This window comes from Hevea brasiliensis, chromosome 13, assembly GCF_030052815.1.
Source record: "Hevea brasiliensis isolate MT/VB/25A 57/8 chromosome 13, ASM3005281v1, whole genome shotgun sequence".
NCBI classification, from domain to species: domain Eukaryota; kingdom Viridiplantae; phylum Streptophyta; class Magnoliopsida; order Malpighiales; family Euphorbiaceae; genus Hevea; species Hevea brasiliensis.
The window spans coordinates 85,154,978-85,177,783 of record NC_079505.1 but is presented as its reverse complement, the minus strand read 5'-3'; the positions used below and the strand labels follow the sequence as shown (position 1 = coordinate 85,177,783).

General features: G+C 35.6%; 3 protein-coding genes, 6 non-coding genes and 2 pseudogenes across 10 annotated transcripts; 2 read left to right on the top strand and 9 right to left on the bottom strand.

The window, feature by feature from the left end:
• Positions 1-2,357: 2,357 nt before the first annotated feature.
• On the bottom strand, positions 2,358-2,458 carry LOC131172423 (small nucleolar RNA Z107/R87). The gene has a single exon (XR_009142900.1). It is a non-coding gene; the product is annotated as a small nucleolar RNA Z107/R87 (small nucleolar RNA).
• A 191-nt stretch (positions 2,459-2,649) lies between these two features.
• Positions 2,650-2,744, bottom strand: LOC131172420 (small nucleolar RNA snoR31/Z110/Z27). Its single transcript, XR_009142897.1, has one exon. It is a non-coding gene; the product is annotated as a small nucleolar RNA snoR31/Z110/Z27 (small nucleolar RNA).
• Positions 2,745-3,068: 324 nt separating this feature from the next.
• LOC131172425 (small nucleolar RNA snoR31) lies at positions 3,069-3,158 on the bottom strand. Its single transcript, XR_009142902.1, has one exon. It is a non-coding gene; the product is annotated as a small nucleolar RNA snoR31 (small nucleolar RNA).
• Positions 3,159-3,231: 73 nt separating this feature from the next.
• LOC131172275 (small nucleolar RNA R30/Z108) lies at positions 3,232-3,334 on the bottom strand. The gene has a single exon (XR_009142757.1). It is a non-coding gene; the product is annotated as a small nucleolar RNA R30/Z108 (small nucleolar RNA).
• A 141-nt stretch (positions 3,335-3,475) lies between these two features.
• Positions 3,476-3,575, bottom strand: LOC131172264 (small nucleolar RNA R30/Z108). Its single transcript, XR_009142747.1, has one exon. It is a non-coding gene; the product is annotated as a small nucleolar RNA R30/Z108 (small nucleolar RNA).
• A 124-nt stretch (positions 3,576-3,699) lies between these two features.
• LOC131172422 (small nucleolar RNA Z107/R87) lies at positions 3,700-3,804 on the bottom strand. Its single transcript, XR_009142899.1, has one exon. It is a non-coding gene; the product is annotated as a small nucleolar RNA Z107/R87 (small nucleolar RNA).
• Positions 3,805-4,099: 295 nt separating this feature from the next.
• On the top strand, positions 4,100-7,948 carry LOC110655813 (protein ORANGE, chloroplastic). 2 transcript variants are annotated; one of them, XM_021812266.2, is made up of 8 exons: positions 4,100-4,606; positions 4,779-4,893; positions 5,180-5,296; positions 5,469-5,555; positions 5,770-5,846; positions 6,046-6,173; positions 6,827-6,963; positions 7,606-7,948. In XM_021812266.2, exons 1-8 carry the CDS (start codon positions 4,398-4,400, stop codon positions 7,681-7,683), a joined length of 948 nt encoding a protein of 315 aa, XP_021667958.2. In that variant the 5' UTR covers positions 4,100-4,397; the 3' UTR covers positions 7,684-7,948. The 2 variants fall into 2 exon arrangements, with proteins under 2 accessions (XP_021667958.2, XP_021667957.2); XM_021812265.2 differs by having other exon boundaries at positions 4,125-4,606; positions 6,046-6,191.
• Positions 7,949-8,851: 903 nt separating this feature from the next.
• Positions 8,852-10,975, top strand: LOC110655814 (uncharacterized). The gene is made up of 6 exons (XM_021812270.2): positions 8,852-9,399; positions 9,495-9,587; positions 9,778-10,027; positions 10,137-10,233; positions 10,403-10,468; positions 10,588-10,975. Exons 1-6 carry the CDS (start codon positions 9,231-9,233, stop codon positions 10,783-10,785), a joined length of 873 nt encoding a protein of 290 aa, XP_021667962.2. The 5' UTR covers positions 8,852-9,230; the 3' UTR covers positions 10,786-10,975.
• Positions 10,976-11,347: 372 nt separating this feature from the next.
• LOC131169086 (uncharacterized) lies at positions 11,348-13,137 on the bottom strand (annotated as a pseudogene).
• A 305-nt stretch (positions 13,138-13,442) lies between these two features.
• Positions 13,443-16,046, bottom strand: LOC110655783 (ankyrin repeat-containing protein BDA1-like; annotated as a pseudogene).
• Positions 16,047-16,168: 122 nt separating this feature from the next.
• On the bottom strand, positions 16,169-21,005 carry LOC110655812 (uncharacterized). Its single transcript, XM_021812264.2, has 8 exons — positions 20,462-21,005; positions 20,192-20,331; positions 19,994-20,093; positions 19,783-19,881; positions 18,350-18,697; positions 17,547-17,639; positions 17,259-17,465; positions 16,169-16,727 (listed from the first exon to the last, which is right to left on the bottom strand). The coding sequence occupies exons 1-8, from the start codon at positions 20,783-20,785 to the stop codon at positions 16,464-16,466; spliced, it is 1,575 nt and encodes a 524-aa protein (XP_021667956.2). The 5' UTR covers positions 20,786-21,005; the 3' UTR covers positions 16,169-16,463.
• Positions 21,006-22,806: the final 1,801 nt, after the last annotated feature.

Genomic DNA, 22,806 nt, shown 5'->3' with positions numbered 1-22,806 from the left:
ATTTTGGCCGGAGCGAGGGAGGGAGATCTGGTGGGGAGGAGAGAGAAAAGAGAGAGAGAAGGGGAGAGGGAACGACGCGCGCGGGGAAGAAAAAAGGAAAGGGAGCCGGTCCGATTCGATCGGTCCGATCCGGTCCGGTTCGATTCGGCCGGTTTGATTCGAAATACAAAATTTTGAATTTTTACTCTGCCTCGGGACCGAAAACATGGTCCAAAAATTCCGAAAAAATTTCAGAAAACTCAGAAAAATACGTAGACTCCAAATATATTTTTAGTTTTGTCACGTGGTCTTTAAATTAATTTTTAAAAATCATCAAAGTTTATATTTTCGAAAAATCGAACCCGATTTTTAAAATCTGAAAAAATCTCAAAAAAATTCCTAAAATTTAAATAAAATTAAAATACCAAAAATGCTCATAAATTTAAAATTTTTGGGGTGTTACATTTTTTTAATGTAAATTAAAATTGAATGATAATTATAATACATTCATTTAAGTTAATGAACAGTAAGTAAAATTTAATTATAAATTAATCTATAATCCGATAATACTAGATCATAAGAATTTTAATTATATTCAAATTAAAGTTAAAAGATTTTTGTAATATAAAATGAAATTTAAAAATGTCTTTAAAAAAAATATTTTAGTAATGATAGATAAAATTAACTTGAGATTGAGACTAGACACCTGAGAAGTTTATGCATAATACTGCTATCCCATTAAAAAATTAACTCTAAATTTACCTAGTGAACCAAAACTAAAAACTTATTATTTATTTTCAATTACAGTTTCAAATTTTATATCCTATTTCAATTACGGGGATCTAAATTCTAAACCAGAGAACAGCTTAAAACCTATATCAATGCCCTGCACAGGCCATGGATCCTTTGAAGCCGAACCGTCAAAAAAGGCTATCGGGCTATGCCCATAAACTAAAAATTACGCTGAAGTTCACCTTGGTCCCAAATCTAATCTGAAAACCAACCTAGAAATCAAGCGGGCAAGGAGCCCTTTTTTTTTCTTGTTCCTGGAAATGAGCATCCATCAAGATTCAGGAGACGAGTCATGGATTTTCCATCCAGTGGATTTCCAGGAGCAGCTTCACTAAAAATGCAAACTAGTCGCTTGTCAACCTGAAGCCAATTGTGCATCACGCCAAAAGCATTCGGCAATCAACATTCTATGGCATATCAATTAGATCATTTCTACTCCAAATCAATACGAACATAATTTAAGAATCCATGACTGGGATTTTGAGCATCAAAGCGAGAGACTAAATCTTTTTTTCAGATTAATATTTAAGTCTGAAAAATGAACAAGACAATGCAGCCAAAAGGAAGCTGGATAATATGACAGGTAAATGCGAACACACCAATATCAGTGCGGAAGAAAATTAACCAGAGGACATCTGAGTTGGTTTGGCATAAAGCCTACATCCAGAAAAGATAATCAATGAAATTTTCACTAAAAAAGATGAGTTTAAAAGCCTAATAACTAAACAAAAACTCCAATATGCCACATCCCACTCCAACACTCACAGCAATCAGCATTCCTTGCGCTTCTTTTCTATGATATACCTCATTCACCTTGAAATGAGATGTTTATAGTTAAACACAAAATTATACAGGCAGGTAACTCTTCAGATCTACATGTAGCGCTCTAAACCAAGTTGAGCTTCTTCATAAGTACTTGTGAACACCCACCATTTAATATATACAGCCAACGATTAGGATGCAAGAACAATAGAGGATCCCATGGATAAAAGCAAAAAGTTTCTTATATGATCTAAGCAAAAAGTTTCTTATATGATCTAATTTACATAAAAAAAATAAAAAATAAAAAATAAAATTCTGAGTAAAACTCTCACTTGAAAGGGTCATCAAAATATCAAAAATCAACCTTGGTTGAGAAGCCGTTCCAACTTTACTTCTGAAATATGCAAAGGAGAGAGCATTCACGGGTATGTTGACTGCCTACAAATCATGAAGAGCTGATAGCCAGTAAATTCGACCTGCACTTAACAGTATCTGAAAAAAAAAAAAACTCTCTCCCAAGTTCAAAAATTCAGGAACAAAGATAGCTTGCAATATGCACTTGATAAAGAAAAGCAAAGAGAAAAATATTTTGGGTACCACCTAACTTCCAAACCAAGATTAAAATGTACAAGAAAGAACTATCTTGAGCAAAATAATAATAATAATAATAAATAAAATAAAAAAAATTGTGTGAATGAGTGCCATGAATCTGTCATCCTTATACATATCAAGTAACCATTCAAATTTTCAACACATCATGTGAAAGAAAGTAAAAAATATGCATTAGATAGCTCTAAGCCGATAACACTAAAATTTGATTAAGAGATCACTCAGTATAGTGTAGTTGTCGACATACAACCTTCTCAGAGAGAAAGCTTGTAATCCAGTCTGTTGAGCTTGAATTTTTCAAGTCATCATTGCGATCCAGAATGCAGAAAACAAAGAGCAACAAGCCGCCACCAATCACCCTTCTAAATGAGCCAAGCAATCAAAATCAAAATTTCCCCAGAAATAAATAAGAAAACCCACCAACCCTTGGGTACATCAATTTTAAAAGATATGAGCTTGGTAAAACAGTGTTACAATAATTGCAGACAAAATGTAGATGTCGCCGTCATCATCGTCAGAACGGAAATGTTATTCTCATCCATAGCTATATAAGCTATGTAGGAAGGTGTCCTAAGATTTTCCAAGTTTCATCACTTTATGATTGACAGGGTCAAAAAAAGTTTAAACACTTACTTTTCCTAGCTTTATTTCTTTTTTGGTGGGGGAGCGGGGACAAAATTAGTATTTTACCTGTGTCTGTATTGGTATTACCAGTGTATTACTCAAATTAATATAAATTAATTACAAATAGATTTATTAAATCCCTTTAAAATTATAAATTAATAAAATTTCATCTACTTAATCCCTCGAACCCATGCAAGCACACGCAGTATTGTTTTTATCATTCAAATCCTCCTACTTGAATGTGGGAACTTTAAGGACCACAACACAGCTTACAACAGTAGAAAAGTGGAAGTAAAACATAAACAGATTCTGACGTCAATATGTGAACATCACTTGACTATGAAAGTCTCAGATCAAGTGTTGGATTATTGTTATTGCTTCATATTCATCCATCATAATAATCATATTGAATTAAGACATGAGAAAGAAATCATTACAAATTTACAAATGGAATGGGAAAGGAGTTTACTCAGTAGTGGCATAAAAAGTCATGGGTTCGATTCTGCCAGCTAATATCTTCAAGTGATATATTCAGAAGAGGGAGCTGTGAATCCTCATAGCAACATCCGTTTTCCCACAGCAATACCCAATAACTAATTACAGAAAAACAACCTTATGACAATGAAACTAAATCCAAAATATTATAGTTGATTTATTTTAAATCAGGTTATAAAGAGAAAGCCAATAACTTTGAGAATGGAGAAGGAGATTGCTCAGTGGTGGCTAAAAAGTGATAGGTTCGATTCTGCCAGCTGATTTCCTCAACTTCAAATCAGAAGAGGGAGCTGTGAATCCTCATTGCAACCTCAATTACCCCACTTCTCATATTTCAGAACAACAAATCAATCAAATCAAATGAAAAGCTAAAAATTAAGAGGAGAAAACTACTAAATAGACTATTTCGCTTATAAACCAAATTTTTTGAGAGAAAAAGAACACTCAGGTCAGCGGGAAGGTCGACACGCAAAGCTCTCTAGAAAAAGAGAGGCCTGCATTCCGGTCTGTTGAGCTTGAATTTCCTGAGTCATCACTGTGTTCATCTCCTCTTCCATCTCAGCAAGCACAATTTAGCATTGTAAGTAAAATTAGAAGCTATAACAAAAAAAAAAAAAATGAAAATCACCTTTCAAGAAAGAACTGAAAGCCAAGCCAGAGAGGAAGGAGACACTCGATTCTATGAATTTATAGGACTGCAACTAGGGTTTTGCGTGGAGCTGGATATTGGGCTTGAGTCCTGCTGAAGCCCATCATCACAAAGAACTGCATTTTATCTGTAGCCAAATTAAAATGTCAGTCGCAATCACAAACGGATATTAATATATAATGGGAGCATCTCACAAAAGCTACCTCCACCCAAAATTCCAATTTTCAGCAGCAAAAAAAACCCACCACGAAAGTCTTCTTCCACGTGGCAAGCCACTTCGCTTCCCACCATGGCTCCATTAAAGAATAAAGATACTTCACCGCCTGCTTTAATGCTCTCTCTTGTCTCTATTAGCATTATCCATCTTTGCCTGATTCAGATAAACAGTTGCAGGTCTTTCTCTGTGAAAAACAGAAAATTCTTTGTATCTCTATGGTTGGAGTAATGGTAAGAGACAGATACTCTTGAGATTTTGGGGGTTTCGAGTATGGGTAGTTTGGGCCGTGTTTTGGCGGTTTCTTTCCCTAATAAACCGCCGTGCCTGTCCGGTCCTCACTGCTCACATCACTTAAATGGTAGATTTGTAGGTGTCAAACGCAATTTAAGCTCGAAATGGAGATCTATGGCGTCTGAGCTGGAATCTTCTTCCTTCGTGCCTTCTGTTGATTCTGATTCCACTGATATAAACGCCGCTGGGTATTGCTTTTTCTCGTTCTACTTGTGAAATATGATATGCTGGTTTTGAGTTTTATTTTGCTCAAACTATGTAATGAATTTCCACTTTATGATCATCATTTCTCTGGCTTACTTGCTTTGCAAAATGTAGAAAATTTGATAAGTAGTGTTTGTTTGGTGATTTTGAATGTAGGTTTTGTATTATAGAAGGGCCTGAAACGGTTCAAGACTTATCTAAAATGGAACTGCGAGAAATTCGAGATAATATCCGAAGTCGGCGAAACAAAATTTTCTTGCATATGGAGGAGGTATCTCTCTCAGTTTCTCTATTGAATTATGGCATATGCTAGTTAAAGGTCTTTCGTAGGTGAAAGGGAAAGGAAAGTCAAGCTGTTTTGAGCTGTTAGTTTCCTTTTTTATTTGTTATCAAATACAATAGCAAAAGCTGAGATCTTTTATTAATTTTGTATAATCTCAGATTTTGCAGATGATTCTATTGTGCGGACATTTTTCCTTTCTAATTAATTTTATGATGTAGCCCCTTATTTATTTATCTTTTTATTTTGGGTGTTTTACATTTTTGATAATGTGTAGGTTCGTAGGCTAAGGATACAACAGAGAATCAAGAGTGCTGAACTTGGGATTTTAAGCGAAAAACAAGAGAATGAGCTTCCTAACTTTCCATCATTCATCCCCTTCTTGCCTCCTTTGGTGAGCCTTCTTTTATTCTATCTCTGTTCTTTATGACCATTATTTTGTTTAATTCAATCTGTTTTACTTGTAATTATCTTTCTTTGCAAATCATACATTATGAGAGATGTATCTAATTCCATTTTTATTAAGGTATTAATCACTTGGTGATTAATTTCTATGTTGCTTCCAGAGTGCAGAAAATCTGAAATTATATTATGCTACTTGTTTTTCTCTCATTGCTGGGATTATCATTTTTGGCGGCCTTTTAGCACCCACCGTAAGTTCTCTATGCACTTATAGTCAAATTCCTTATGAATCATATATTGCTTTAAAGTAAGGAAGGATCATAACTTATCCATGATGTTAAAATGAGGGCAATAAAAATGCACAAGACCACCCATAAAGAAGACAAACTTTGACAACTAAACTAGGCAGCTGGAAAAGTGTTTTCTTCTTTCATTTCTTTAAATATTTATCTTTACACATTTCAGTTGGAGCTTAAGCTCGGATTAGGGGGGACGTCATATGCAGATTTTATCCATAGTGCCCATTTACCTATGCAATTAAGGTATGGTACATGCGTTGGGTCCTTATAGCTCTCCCTCTGTTTTTCTGATTCTGGTTATTCTCAGTTTGATTTGATTTGATTTTACTGTCCCTGTGGGCTTCTGGTTATCTCTACCATGTATTTTATATGGTTTCATTTTGTCAAAACAACATGGTTTTTAAGGTCCATTTATTACCAATGTAACTGCTGTAAAGTGCAGTCAGGTTGATCCTATAGTGGCTTCATTCTCTGGAGGAGCTGTTGGTGTGATCTCAGCCTTGATGGTAGTCGAGATAAACAATGTAAAACAACAGGAACATAAAAGATGCAAATATTGTCTTGGAACTGGTGTGCCCTGGATTCTCTGTACTCTATCTTTCACCCTTGCGCTTTCCATTTTGTGTCTGCAAACATGTTTGTTTTGGCTCCATTTTCTTTAGACAGGATTTGGCTTTTTATCTCTACTTCCAAGTACTTGTGCTGCCGTAGATATCATTTTTTCCATCCAACAAAATTTTGGGCTGTATTGCAAGTAGACTATATATGCTTCTGAAAATCTGAGTCCATTTTTGTTATATATGCTTGAAAGAGTTTATCCTCACAGAAATTTTAATTTTGATATCTATTATATAGAAACTCTCTCCTATCTATTCAATGGCACTTTTATGCTCCTTTTGTTTGTTGAGAATATGAGATTAGAAAGTTAGCTGAACTTTTCCCAAAAACAGTTCCATTAGTTTTCTTCGTAGCTTGGCAAAATCTCTCCTAATACCTTCAGGAATTTTCTGCCTATATATAGCCAACTTAGGTACTGAACACATTGTTGCAATTTAATTAATGTGCTAATGATCATTCGTATAGTATTCAACTAAGCTGTTTATTCTCTCTTTGGATAAAGATTGAACTTATAACAGATAATTATGAACATGCACATAAAAAAATCACAGAGAAAGGGAATGCACTTCCTGCACTTATTTCCAATATGCACTGGATAAATGCAGGGTATCTCGCTTGTGCTCGTTGCTCAAGCACTGGAGCGCTTGTTCTTATTGAACCAGTTTCAACGGTCAATAGTGGAGATCAGCCACTGTCAGCACCCAAAACAGAAAGATGTTCGAATTGTTCAGGATCTGGAAAGGTTTGACATCCGTTTATTATCTTTGTTGCCTAGATCAAATGAGGAAATTATGTAATTTAAATGAATCACATTATCTGTTCTTACCTGCTACTTTTCTTCATGTATTTTATCAGTTGGGACGCAACATTTGCACAAGTGTGTGTGTGCTTGTGGTTTGAGGAAAGTATAGAGAACACGTGGTAACATCTTTAGAAAAAAAAAAAAAAAAGGCAAGATGTGATTGCGTGGCATCAATGTCCTCTCTCTCTCTCTCTGTGGGGATTTGGATAAAGGCCTTGTTTTTAGCCCTATTTAAAAAAAAAGGCTGTTTTTGGGTCCCAATGCACTTGTTTTGCTCTATTAAGCTGTTCCAAGATCTCATGTTAGTTGGAGCAATGCATCTCTATGGGACCATGGGATGTTGATAATATGAAAAGGAAGATGCCCCCCTAATTTTTCGCCTTAAGAAAGATGCAAGTTATAAAGATAAGTCTTGTCATTTTACAGTAGATTTTTGGTTGCCTAACCATGGAGGGCATTGAGACAGCTAAGCTCATAAAACGAAACATTTATATTTATATGTTCTGTACACATCTATCCTACTAATTTGCAGTAGAATTTCAGTTAAGTAAAGCTTTCCTTTTGTATTTCTATTTTTGGCAGGTGATGTGCCCCACATGCCTTTGCACTGGAATGGCTATGGCTAGCGAACACGACCCGAGGATTGACCCCTTCGACTAGACGTGTGTTAAAATAATTATGTCACTAGAGTGGCATGGCAGGTGAACATGGCTCATGGATCGATCCTTTGCTAGAATGATTCTTCTCTCTCTCTCTCTCTGGTCTGTGCCATAGATTTCCATGGGATAAGAAAAGACTTCATGTCTCCTTATCATGTCCATGTTTATAGAAAATTGCAACATTTTTTTTCTCCTATTTGTATATTTAAGCAACGAAAATAATACATGTCTTTCAATTTGAAAAAGTATGGGAAGGGATTGTCTTATTCCTCTCGCTTGATTATGGTGGTCATCATAAAATGGGTTTGTGGACATTGGACGGACTTCCCATTTATAACTTTTTTTCCACTTAAGCAAGTGAAGAATTTTGGCATGTAAAACGTGCAAGGAAGCTACGCTACTTGTAACCCACAAAGCCCAATTGCACCTTCAACTAGAATGGCCAGGGAAAGCCACAAGGTCTGAATTTCCGAAGCAGCCATGGCTATCCAGGCAATATTTCTAGCTATCGTGAACTACAACGGTAAGCTCTTCGGTAAAATCATTTTCCATTGAGTACAGAAAGGCTAGGAAATCTGCAAGTCATTGACAATCTAAACTTTTACATTAGACGATCATAACATCGTTTATTTAGAGTCCGTTCGAGATTCAAATTCTGGGCTCAAAGCAGGGACATTTATAATCGCATAGGTAGGCGGCTTTTGATGATGAAGGTATCGGAACTGCATCTACATGGTTACAATAATTTATACTGCTCGATCAATTCAAACCTGAGCCATGGGGACGTGATGTGGGGATCACAGTGCATCCCAAATTTTGCAGAAACCTAATCTGCCGTAGAGTAAGTTAATTTTTTAATATGATTCAATAAGAATTATTAGAATTCTATAATAATAAAAAGTTATTTTTTTTTCTTGTTTAGGAATAATATATTATATATAATGAATATTTATGAAATAATAATTTATTTAGAGGAATTGGAGTTATTTTAAAATTGTAAAATCTCAAATTTCAATTCACATAAGACCTAATTATATTAAAAAAAAGTTTAGAAAAATTTATATGCTAAAAATTCTATTAATATTAAGAAATCACTTGTTTTCTATTTATTAAAAACTTTAATAAAATTCAAAGAAATGTATTAATGAAGTTACTGGACTAGTTTTTGACACTGTGGAAGAAGGGAGAGAATGATTGGGCCTTTTGCGAGAAAGGGCAGCTCTAAAGTTGTGTGAAATGCAAGCCCACTGCTCATTTTGCTCTGCGAGTAACCATTTTCTTTTGGCATCTTCCACTTCCACCGAATAGTTGTGGGATTGAAGACCAGAGCTGAGTTTGGCGACGCATTGAGTTGGTCAAGGTAAATCCTCGAAAGCGCAGAACTGCAAATATGAATCGGAAAGGAGAATTTATGGGCCATCTTGGGATGGTGGGCTTCGCCCGCGTGCTACGTGGGCTAGTAGCCTAACGCTGCCATCCAACGATGCTTCAAATGGACGGCCACTCACTCCTCTTCAACCCTCAACTCAACCGATCAAGCGAGAGATAATGGAAGCTCTGATAGCCTCATATGGAGACGCATCATCGGATTCGGACTCGGATACTGCTATTGCCACAAGAGCAACCGCCGAATCTGTCCCAATTCCAAGTACTCAAGCGGATGTGGTAGTTTTGCCACCTCCTCCTGTATCACTTCTCACCCCTCCCAATTCTACCGGTATCTACAGATTTTTCTAATTTGAATTTTTTTTTTGAATTTTCGCTTTCTGCTCTTGGTAATATAATAAAGTTTTCAACGATTTGACAATAAAGGTCTCATGGATTACTTGCAAGCTGGCCAGCCAAATCGAGCGAGGAGCTTTCCCCATGTTGAAGGCAACTATGCTTTGCACGTTTATATCCCAGGTTCATTTTCCTCTCTCTAGTTTCTTGTTTCAAGAGATTTTAAGTTTGTAACTTTGTCATCAAATAGAAAAGGGGACTTCTGAATTCATGCAGTTAGATTATTTTCAACTTAGATTATTTTCAACTCTTTCTGTGAGTAATGGCATGAGACATTGCACTTAGAGCAGTGTTTAACCAATTTTGCTTCCAGTTTATATGCCGCCTATGTCAAACAAGGAAGTGGTTCACTTTTTGAAGAGGGTATCATCTCTTGTGCCCAGTCTTCATGTTGTGGATGCTGATGTTCCACTTGACATCTTGTGCGAAGATGATCACAAGCTTGAACAAGTTGCATTAGGAAGAGAGTTCCACATTAGCTTAGGAAGAACTGTCCCTATCCGAGTTCATCAGATTGATTCAGTGATTATGATGCTTCGCCAGAGGCTTCAGTTTCAGAAACGGTGAGTTGCATGATCATTGTCTCTTGTTAGGCATTCTAGTTCAATTCGTAAGAATCCCATTAAAATAAATTCCCAAGACTCCAATTTAACATATTTTTGTTTCAAGCAGATATTGGATTGATTTTAGTAAGTGGGAGGTTTTTGTCAATGATGATAAAACTCGAACTTTCCTTTCAATGGAAGTTGTTACAGGAGGATTAGCCGAGGTATGCTGGATGATTTTTTTTTTTTTAATTTTGATGTTAGCCTTTTTGTATTTGGTATGATTGCTCCATATGCACTTGCATGCTCAAGTTGTTTCATTTTTTCCTCTAAAAGTTTTTATAGCTCAAACTGTTACCCTGTGGATATTTATTCTGATTTCGATTGCTTCAGATTTCAAAACAAATTCAATCCGTTAATGAGGTTTATAAGCTCCACAATCTTCCTGAATTTTACAAGGTGAGGATGTTATTACTCATGATCTTCAGCAATCTGATGGTTTCTTTCATATAAAAAAAAGCAATTGCTTGTGGATGTGCTTGTGTAATATTTCTTATGAAATTACAATCCCGTCGTAGGATCCACGCCCTCATATATCCTTGGCTTGGGCGTTGGGGGACATCAATGATTCCTTAAAGAGAGCAGTTGAAGAAGAAACAAAGAGGTCAGGCATTGGGGGTTCAGTACATAAACTTATATTTTCCTGTAAATTCGGTGGCATTGAGTGTAAGATTGGTAATAAAACATACAAAATTTGTAAATTTCATGATGAATAATAAAACCTTTAAAAACATTCAGATTTCTATATGAGTTGCATCTCCATACTCCATTAGAGGCATTTTCATTTGTCGATGATTTTTCTAATTTGAGTTCTGTTACAAGCGTGTATCAAGATTCAGACATCAGTTGTTTGTTTGTAATTCTTTATAAGATGGGTGATCAATGAAGAAAGCATTTGATAATCTACCACCTGTTATGTTATTGTTGTGGATTTTATGATTATATTATGGCCTTCTTTTTTCTTCCTTTTCTCTTATTTATCATAAGCGCTTGTTTTCTTTTAAGCACAGAGGCTAGTGAATACCAGGCTGTTAACATTTGTTTGACATGTCCAATTAATTATTGTCTTATTCAAACAGAAAACAACTTGTGAAGGTAGGAAACAATTGAGAGGGAAGGCAAACCTCAATGCTTGCATCAAAAGCTGATAAACATTACATAGACAATACATTCACTATCCGCTATACTTGAGTTTTATAAGCAGCAATTACATAGCGGGCCGTTTTTTGGCTCACAAAAAGAACAGAGCAAAAAACTACTTTCTTCCACTCCTTTGAGAATGATAGTCAACACTATGACCCAATAAAATTCCTGATTTCCATTTCTCCTAGTTCTTGCCTTCGTTATTGCAAAGATATAAGCAAGAAAATCTTTCACGCCCTCTTGTTTCTTATTCAAGTTCAATGAATTCTAGGACTCACTTTTGTTACAAATTTTCACAGCGTTTTTCTATGTTGTCTCGCCCACTTGACTGCAATTGGTGTAAATTAAAACAAGATTGTTGTAGTTAAGATTACATAAAGCCATCTGGTGTTATGTTTATTAATGCGGTGGTACAGGTGGAATACTTTGCAACCAAACATATCTGCAATTCAAACTGTAAGGGGAACTGCTTGTCAGGATGCTGATCATGAAGAGGGACACTGAAAAACCCGCGGTATTGAGAAAAACAAAGAAGTGAAATGCAATTACATTTGTTGTGCCCTAAATGGCCTTACCGGCATTGTGTGCTTGCATGTTGCTAGTGCTATTGTTTTGTCCTGTTGTGTTCGTATCTGGCAGGGCACGTCCTGGAGGTTTGACATCAACTGTGAATGTGGCAGCTGCAACCAGAATAGTGTGCTGCGAAGTATACTTGGAGAGTCTCTACCCCTCTTAAACTTGAAGTACCCTACCATGCTACTTAGGGCTGTGGTGGTGTTAATAAAGGTTTGATATTAGTCGAAAGGTAATCTCTTCCTCTCATAGCTTCAGCGTCTAGAAGCATCTCAACAATTTCTCGATCACCTACTTCACTTGGAAACATCAGTAGCACACCCAGGACAGTGAGACTGTTATGGTTCATGGCATTTACTTCCAACGGGTCGGGACTTGCTGTTCTGTTGCCAAGTGTCTATTCTATAACCTGATAAATTTTTTCCCTCTCTTTGTTTAATTTATTTTCTTGTTGAATTTTTCAAAGCGAATGAGCTTCAAAATCAATATCACGATAAATGGTCAAACAACTGCAATTTTTACATGTACAAACTCAGGACATATTATTGGAGTTGAAATTTACGTATTTAGTTAGGTTTATTGAAGAACCTACAGTAAATTGAAAACAAGATCATAATTAACTTGCCTGGCGTTGTTTTTTCCAGATTGCTAGGTGCAGGACAGTATTTCCTTGTTCATCTTTCATATTGAACACATCATCATTGTTCATTTCTCTGGTCCACTCCACCAATATCTTTGTTGCTTGAAATTGGTTGTTCTTAATGGCAAGTCGCAGAGCAGTCTTTCTTTCAACTGTCACAGCATCTACACATTCAGGACAACTGCTAAGCAAGACACTGATTACATCCTCTCCCTTTGATGGCTGCATAATGGAGTGAAGTCCTTTAATCTCTTCCCTCTAACAGGCAAAGTTTGGGGTCAACAATCATCAGCTCCTTCACAATCTCTACATGGCCGTTACCTGGTGCCATGTGCATGGGCCTAAAACCATCTTGATTTAGTTCTTTGGCAAAATATGGCTTTAACCTTATAATCTCCTTCACAAATCCAGCATACATCTCCATGAACACTGCTTGTTTAGCCTTATAAACTTATAATTGTACTGGTGGCGTTTCCTCCTGAAGGGGAGAATTATTATATTAGTGGTCATTATGATTGCGTCATTTCGTTCAGAGGGAAAAAGTTCATATTTATTAGTTGTCATTATGACTGACAAGATTGCAGAAATATTAGCATAACAGAAGCCATCTGTCTTTTCTCTTTACCTGCAAACCATGGCTCCCACATGGAGTCAGGAGCTTGGGCATCGCACTGAATGTGATCTTAGGATCCACATCAGTTCTGGTTGCCATAAGGGATTACCCGCCACTTCTATTAAGTCCCTCCCTCTCAACTCTATTTCATTCTCTTTCACTACATCGGATTTTCTCTAAGGTATCAGAGGATCCCTAAAGGACCACCTCAGGTGGCCCTTATCCCAATTTTCCTATTCTGCAAGTCCCCTTAGCTAACGCTAGATCATAAGATCCTCCAATCCATGGGCATGAAACCTCTGGCTTCATCGTTGATGAATTTTATGATTGAGTTTTCTTGCTAGATCTAGTCAGTTTGAGATCATTTTCAGATTCAGACCTGCTTTTTTCTGTATCATGTCATGTAGCTACATAATGTTGAATTTCTGCCTCACAAAGTGAAGATTATGGCAAAAACTGAGAGAAAGGAGATGGTGGATGGGGGTAATTTAGGAAGTAGGAACCTCTGTTTATACGGGCAGAACAATTTTTTATTGCCAAAGGTAATCCTTCACATGCTACAAGGGTAATACATTTTCCTTTGGCTTCAATTTTATAAGCTGCAACTAAGACTCTCTCAAACACTATTTCTGATATCTGGTCATAGTTTTTTTTTTTTTTTTGACTCACTGATGTTCAAACGACGAATCCTATCCACTACAAACTCTGCTATCTTATTTGCATGTAATCTTATGGACTTGGCTATAATTGGTGTGAGTGAAGACAAGATTACAGTCACCAAACGACATAGAGCTTCATTTTGTGTAGCGACATGTTTATTAATGCAGTGTTATAAGTAAAATACATTGCAACTATGCACATTTGTAGTTCAAATTGCAAGGGGAACCTATTTGTGATTCTGTGGATCATAAAAAGAGATAATGATAATCCTATCTAGTTGAAAAGCACAAAAAGTGCAAATGCAATTGGACCAGATGTTGCTAAAATTGATTCCCCTGCATAATGTGCTTTTCTTATGATGGCTCTGGTGCTGTTACTTTGATCTGGTGTATAACTGTCTTGCCAAACACATCCTGGAGGGCTAACTCCGACTTGAAATGTTGCAGTTGCTACAAGAACTGCAATAACTAATAGTGCACTCCTAGCCTCACAAGGAGAGTCTATACCCTGTGAATGCTGAGTTCTGATTGACACATTGAAATGAGGAAATGGCAGAGAGGCTGATCTCTTTTGTTGGCATAGCTCCAGCACCCGGAAGGATCTCTGTGATTTCTGTGTCACCTGCCTCACTGGGAAAACTAATACCATATCAAGGGCCTGGGCAGTAGGGCCAATGTTGTTTTTGGCATTCACTTCCAAAATGCCTGAGTTATTAGTGCCAGAACCAAGGAACAACTCTATCACCTGCAAGTTCATAAAAATCTACCTTGGTGTTTTTTCAGTTGTTCTAGAATTTCTGCAGTGAACATTAGTACCATGCTATTATTAAAGTTTCTCAATTCAGCAAGGGCGTTCTTTTTTCAAAGGAAAACAGCCCTATTCTTTTACATACCAATGTGGTCCAATGTCACTATTGTCTCTCTATTTTATTACTATGATACTAAACACTAGGCAAACCAAATGATATCATGAATCAACGATGGAGGTCTTGACAAAAGTTCTCTCAGAATGGTCTTGCAATATTCAGTCAGGTCTGAACATATCTCTAAAATCTTAACAGTACAGAGGCAAATCAATCCATAGTCTTCTCTAAAGATTATTTAATTTAACTTGTCTTCAAAATGCCGTCATTTGATCATAATTAGGCTAACGGATTAAAATAAGCTAATTTCTAAAATTTTAATAGAAGATAACACCAAAGTCAATATCTGTTAGGTCGCCCCGACCAAAGAAGCAGGATATTGGCAAAATGCACCGTAAGCTTTTAATTTCGATGATGATCTAATCACCAAGAGAACTTAGGGAGAGGAAGAATGAACAAATTAAAAGGAAAGAGGGAGAGCGAACCCTCTCTATGGGTTAAAAGATGAGTAGAAAAAATAAAATGAATATATCTACCAAAGATGAAAACGAATATTCAACTTGCCTGACGTTGTCCTTTCCAGGCTGCAATGTTGCCTAATTCATCCTTCAAGCTCAACAAATCTCCCCTTCTCTTTTCTCTAATACAATTCAACAATACATTTACTGCTTGAAACTGGTTTCTCTTAACTGCCTGGTGCAAAGCAGTCTTCAATACAATTAGGACAACACGAGCATTACGTCGGCCCTCCCCTTGATAGCTGCACAGTGAGGAGGAGTCTTCTTCTTTTTTCCCTCTAAACGGCATAGTCTGCTATCAATTTTCATCAGCTCCATGAAAATCTCTACGTGCCCATTGGGTGCTGCCATATGCAGGGGACTAAACCCATCTTGGTTTATTTCTTTGGCAATTCTGGTCTCAGCATTAAGATCTCCTTAAGCTGGCAATGGAAGACGTGTGAATGGGATTTTCTGATGAAAATAGTGCTATATTATTGAGATGAGTGGATTTTCTATGAGTAATCGCTGCAAGTAACCTTTATCTCCAATTTGACCTGCCTCCAGCAACCTTACATCTATTCTGATATAATGGAGTTGTCTTTTCCGCTATGATCTTCTGGCAGATGGACTCATTAGCGTGGTTCACTGCTTCTCGCACAAAATTTAAAGAATAAGTTTGGGAAGAATTTCTCTGGTGAAAGGAATCCAAGGGTGTGCGTCAAATTTATATATTTTTTTATTTATAATATTGATTTAGTTGACTGGACATAAATAAAATTAAATAAATTTTGAAAAAGCATTGCGAGCAAAAAAGAGAGGGCGGGCGGTCAGGGAATAAGGTGATACATGTCAGCTATTTGCTTGGCCTGAGGATAACTAGACTTTTTTTGTTGTACTAAAGATGATAACGTATGATCATCAAAAACAACATTATTTTCATAATCGGCAGAACTCAGGAACGGCAGAGAACTAGGAATGTAAGTCATCCAAATACAAGGACAAGAATGATTTCTAATGGTATAATAAGAAAGAGAAGAAAAAATGGTGAAAAAATTCACCGATTTTACATATTACAAAATAAACCATGAGTTAAAGCACATACAAAATATTTAGAAGGAAAATATTATTTATACAACTATCATTACTTAAAACCCTTCAGCATCTAGGGCATAAAATCATAAGGGAATAGACAAACCTGTCTCTAGATGAAATAAAACCTAATCCCTCTTAACACATTTGAATGGGCCATAATTCAAAGCATGAAACATTATTCTCAATGTGGCCAATTCTAACGTATTAAGCAGAAGTCATCTGCCTAATAATAAATGATATAAAAATTGAATTATGAAAGAATGGCAGGGTAGAGTTCAGGAGGCAATCATACTTGAGCCACCAAAATACACTTACAGCCCTGGAATGGATTCAAGATTGTATTTCTGAGACGATGAAGCTTCAGCCTCTCTGCTCTCCTGCAATTTTGGTGACTTCATAGCATCAAGAGTCTGCAAATATGTGTACGAAGCATTCCGATTAGATGGAGAGCTTGGATTGCTTATTCTGCTGGCAAGGAAGCGACGGATTAGACCCCTGAGGAATGGAGCCATAGTGCCTGGCTCATATTCCAAGTAGTACATTATTCCTCCCATGCATGCACAAAATAAAGCCACCTGTAACATCGTCCAACAAGGGTTTTTGAATAGTTTTATCAAAAACAATGGTAGATGCAAGAGGTTAGTGGAATTCACTGTTTGTATTTATGTGTGAAATGAACAACTTAGGCAATTCATGTGTTACCCTACATACATGCAGGTATCATGCATTCACATGGGAACCTAACATATGCACGCACAAAAGTCCAAACCATCAACCATTAACCAAGCTTATGTTACCCGGCAATGCAATGGGATTGTTAACCACAGTTTAATTGCAATGATCGCGTGGCCACTGGGTTGATTCAAGCCTAACAAACTTGTTCAATAGCCTTCTTCATATGACAGGTGATAGGATTTTAATTTTTAAGTAGAAAACACAGAAGGAATGTCACACGAAAGAGAGAGAGAGAGAGAGAGATAGAACGACAGAGAAGTGAATAATATATATAAAAAATAAAGTAACCTAATTTTCAACTAAAGATGGATCGCAAGTAATCTTAAGAAAATGCAAGAAAGTATTCAGAACAAAGAAAACAAAAGTGATACCTCTGCATTCTTAATGTCTGGAAGCAGGTGGCGATTAATTAAAATATACCACAACGAATCTCCAGCTCGTGGCAAAACATACAAGGCCAGTTCAGCACGTTTAGATTTTTTCTCTAGTAGCACTGAAAGGGCTGACATTCCTCCCGCGATCCAATAAACAAGTTTGTGGTCTACTGTTGCAACTTTTCTATGCAGACATATCACCGCCTTGCATCATCCATGAACTATTAAGAACATATGTACTGGCTTAAGAAAAGAACAGGTAAATAAAAATGAGTTTATAACTACCTGAAAAATTCCAACAAATGCAGATAAGAATGTTGTCGAGCGAACAGCATCTCTAACAGCAAGCCAACATGTACGAGCAGGTGCATCCGTGAACTTTAAGCAGATGAAAATTTGGAAAGAAGATGAATTAGTTCGAGGTGTGAGACATTACTGCCATTCTTGAGTAGACAGAAACACAAACTCTATCTCCCATCCCAACCAGCCAAATAAAAAGAATATCCAGCTCAATTTCTGGGAAATTAGACACATTGTGGCTTATCATGTGGAAGCAATAAAGGATGGATACCATGGTGTCTCATGAATTAATTGAGCAAACATCTATATGAATTAAGAAGCATCGCAAGATAGTTGTAAAAAACTTGCATTAGAAATAGTGTAAGCTAATAACTTTAAGAACATTTTAATGACCGTGGAGAGAGAGAGAGATACAAAATCATTATTGAAATGAAAGCAAAACAATAGGTAGAGCCAAGACTTAAATAGTTTAAGTTAAATACAATACAGGAGTATAACTTAAAGGTTGCACGAGTGATAGTTTCAGGCATTACAGATTTAAAATTGGATGTTACCTTTTAACTCAAATTTTTTTTTCATTTTTCAAAAACGGTGGTCCTGTCTCCTGATTTTTCATGACTAGGTGATTGCCTGTGATTGTTATATTTTGGTGAAGCAAATATAGAATGTGTTCTCTAGATTAATGTTGGACCTTTAATATTACAAACCTCTGATTTAGACTCTCTCAGAAGATATGTATAAAAAAGAAAGCTAAAAAGTATCATAATCAGCTTGAGTCAAAGATTTACCTTCTGAAGGTGTAGAACAACATATGGTACAAAAGTCAATGAGAAGTAAAGCGGAAAAGTTCTTCTGAATGTAGCTGATGCTGCTTTAGCATTATGATTTAAACACAAATTTGTGTCTGGATGAATAAGAGAACAAGGAACAATGGAAGGGAATTCTTCCAACTTCACAGAATTGAGCTTCCCTCTGCCAGATAAATAAGCTGATAGTGAGGTAACATCCACTGGGCCACCTCTGCAGCTATCTCTCACAGCCTTGTACACAGGCTGTGCAACTGGCCCAGTCTTCTGAATAAAGTCATGATATGCTTTTGGCAAGCTCTCGGGACGCATGACAAATGCATACATAACCTGGAAAGGATAATAAGATGAATCATCAAATGCATAAATAGCCCTAAACAAGTATCTCAGTCAGTGTAATTATAATGAAATGGATATGAAAGTGTGATGGAACACAAGTAAGCAAATAAGTGCAGAAATGTAGGGAGTTCCAACAAGCTTTAATATCTTGTCAGAAACAATAAAGAAGAAAAGAATATAGTTTGTTAGGCAGCCAACAGATATCATAACAGCATCCATCAACCAATCCAATATACAAATCAATCAGAAGTAACAAAGAATTTGGCAGCTCAGGTCACCCTTAGCTTTCCAGGTTTTGAGGCTTTATATCAGGATGAAGATATATCCAGTTTGCTCAAATGACATTTAAAATATGGACTAAAGTAAATAATTCCTCATTACTTTAAATCATAAAATATAAAGTAGACCAAGAAAGTCAGTTTAATAAAGTCCCTAATTATTCAAAGCTACCATACCAAGTACCAAAAGATAATATTTTTATAATACAACACATCCCTATATAATATTGCAAACTGTATTGATACTGTCCTTTTAACACCTTCCCCCTACTTAACGTTGCATACAATATTGGTTCGGTCCTTTTAATACCTTCCCTGGTCTTTTTCAGAACTTTGACTTAAACTGATTACCTGAACCACAACACTTCGAACTGTTTTAGCTATATGTCTTCATAAAAACCATAACATCAAAAAAAAATCTATCTGACTTTTGCACCTAATTAACAGTTGAAATTCAAACAAACATAATGTATTACCCTCTATTTCCCTATTTTGCCCCTAAGCCATATCATGTTGTCACTCTGATCAGGATAACCTCAATGCTACTTGATTAGCCAGCACTCCAACCCACAAAAATACAGCAGGTCATCAAGCTGTGTTACTAATCCTAGCTTCAAAAGGATAGTTCTAAGCCAAGAACACCAATTCACTAACCCCAATTCTATGGGCAACAACATCAATTTCTTCCTCATGTAAAAAAATACGCCCAGGTCAATAAGCAGGTTAAAAGAAAAAAGCTTGACATCTGATCTCAAGGATAAATTTGATTCCAAAATACCAACAGGAGCTCTGATTTACCTGGGCACATGCAAAAGCAAAGAGCAACGTGTCACCATGTCTCCAATGGCTTCCCCAAAGGTGAAACTTGTTCTTAGACTTTGCAGAATTATACGCACACTGATGAGAAAAAACAGCTAATGTTAATTTAAAGAGTTAAATATCAAACCCTTATCGCTTCAATTTCAGATCAGACTGAAAACATCAAATAATATAAAATACGTAAAGGTACCTGAGCTACTCTAGCCAAGAGATAAAGAGCAAGAGTACGCCTCCGGTTGGAATCATCTAATGCTAAAACAGACAACCCTGCAACCGAACCTGCTAAAATTCTGCCCCATCATCCCCTTAAACAATGTTATACATAAGAAATAGGATCAATGACACCCGATTATTATATTAGAAAGCGAAATGAAAGTTAAGAGCTTACGCATTAAATGGCGTCTCTTTCCTTCTCAACTTTCTCAATAAGCATCTGAGTGCATGATAGGACCCCGTAAATCCTCCAAACAGTAAACCAACTCGGCATGCTTCTTCTCTCACTATTAAATCTTTCTCTGATACAAGTTGCTGTCATCAAAATTGAGATTTAAATTTTCACCCATTATAGCAAATTCAATCGATTATTCGTTGTACTACAGCAATTAAGCATAATTATAGTGAAAATTGCGAAACTGTCACGTAAATAGATAGAGTTCACCTTGAGATCCAGAAGGGAAGAGTAAGACTGTCCTTTAGCGAGCTTGAAAGCTCGAAGCAAGATACCAACACCGACCCTGACGCCGTACGAGAGAAGGAAGCTCTGGCAGAGATTGCCAATAGCGTGAGCCACACAACATTCATCAGGCGGGTGATCACAGGGGGGATAAGGACCACCACGTGCAGCCCTACGCTGCCGGCGCTGGAGTTCCTCAATGGCCTCACGCAAGCGCTCCTCCGCCTCGCGGAGACGGCGCTCGGCTTCGGAATTGTCTTGGTGGAGAAGCGAAGGAGGAGTAGGGGGGGACTTGGGGAGAGAAGGCATTTTGTCGGAGAAGCAGAGGCAGAGCTATGGCATGGGGTCAGCTGAAGGAAAAAGACAGCAGATGGAGAGAGCGGAGAGAAAGGGAAAGTGTAAGGGACAGAAATGCAATAAAGGGAAAGTTAGAGGAATTTGGTGGTTTTTTTTCTTTTTTAATAAAGGATTCGAGAGTAGTGGAGGTGTTTGGTTGGGCCAATTGTTCAGGGGCTCTAGTTCTGTTTCTATCTAATCTATCTATATCTCATCTGATTTGTCAGCTGGATGGAATACGTGTGCGTTTTTTTCACACAAATCATTGTCAGGTTTTTTCTGTTTTTCATTATATAGAGATTTAAAGCTCAGCCCTAACAGCTCTGCTTCAAATTTTTATTGAAACTTGTTTTTGTTAGTGAGTTGGTTTGCAGGAAAGTTATTTGGAACGCTCTAGTACGGGGAAGTTGGAAATCCTGCTTCTAATAAATGAATGACAATGGGCTAGCTTTAGAAAATTTATTTGGGAAAATGGTCGAGGGGCCAATTTAATCCACATTTATTGGATACTCTTTATGTTATTTTCATGTTTCGTATTTTTCTTTTTTAATTCTAATCATCATTATTGAATTGTTTTCTATATAAATCATCATATTATAATTAATTTCTATCATAATTTTTTATTTTATTAGTGATAGAGATTCACAATGAAATCATATATACTTTTTCTTTTCAATTTAATATTAAAATTTATACACAGAAAATATAAATAATATATTTTTATTTAAATGTGTCAATTAATGACTAAATTAATATATATATATATAAATATATATAAATATATATATATATATAATAATAATAATAATTAAATAATTAATATTATAATTTCAAATCAATTCAATAGACTCAATTAAAAAAAATTATTTCATATAAATAAATAATATATTTACTTAATTTACTCAATTAAATACTTGAATAATTAAAATATATGATCAATGCAACATATGATATATTTAAATTGATTCAATTAAATGATAATTATTATAATTAATTCAAATATATGTAATCAATATGACATTACACGTAATTAATTAATTTAACTAACTCAATTAAATGCTCAATTGATTAAAATATATGATTAATATAACATATTATATACTCAAAATAATTTAATTGACTCAAATTTATTTTTAATTGAGTTAATTAAATGACAATTGTACAATTGATTTAAATACATATATGATTAATGTTGACATTGCGCATAATCAATTGATTCAGCTGACTTAATTAAAGGTTAAATTAACTAAAATATATAATTAATGTGACACATCACATGTTTAAATTGATTCATTTGGCTCAAATACTTATTCAATTGAATCAATTAAATAATAATTTTCAAAATTAATTCAAATATATAGGATCAATGTAATAATATTGTACATAATCAATAAATTTAATTTATTAAAATATATAAATATATATTCAATTGAATCAATGAAATAATAATTATCACAAATGACTCAAATATATATATTGTGACATTGCATAATTAAAGGTTAAATTGGTTAAAATATATAATCAGCTTGATTTGTCACATACTCAATTGATTTAATTGACTAAAATATATATAATCAATATAGGATAATATCTTTCATACTCAATTTTATAATAAATTAAATCATTTAAGTGACAAATGTTACAATTAACTTAAATATATATTATCAATTTAAGTTGTATTATACAATAAATATATATATATATATATATATATATAAATATTTGTTATTAAAATTTAAGGATTGTTCTGATTTTACAACCTCCAGCAGATGGTTCGAAATTGATATTTCACCAAGTAGTGCTTTAAACGTGACAAGAAAAAAGGTTCTAAGCGGGGTAGGGCAATGGTTATCTCATCATGGTGTGTGTATATATATATATATATATTATTATTATTATTTGCTTAAGAGAAAGATTCTATATGTTCTGAAATTTTTTTTTTTTCGATCTCCATATTGTGTGGAGCAGGGAGACAATCTCCCTATCCAAAATCT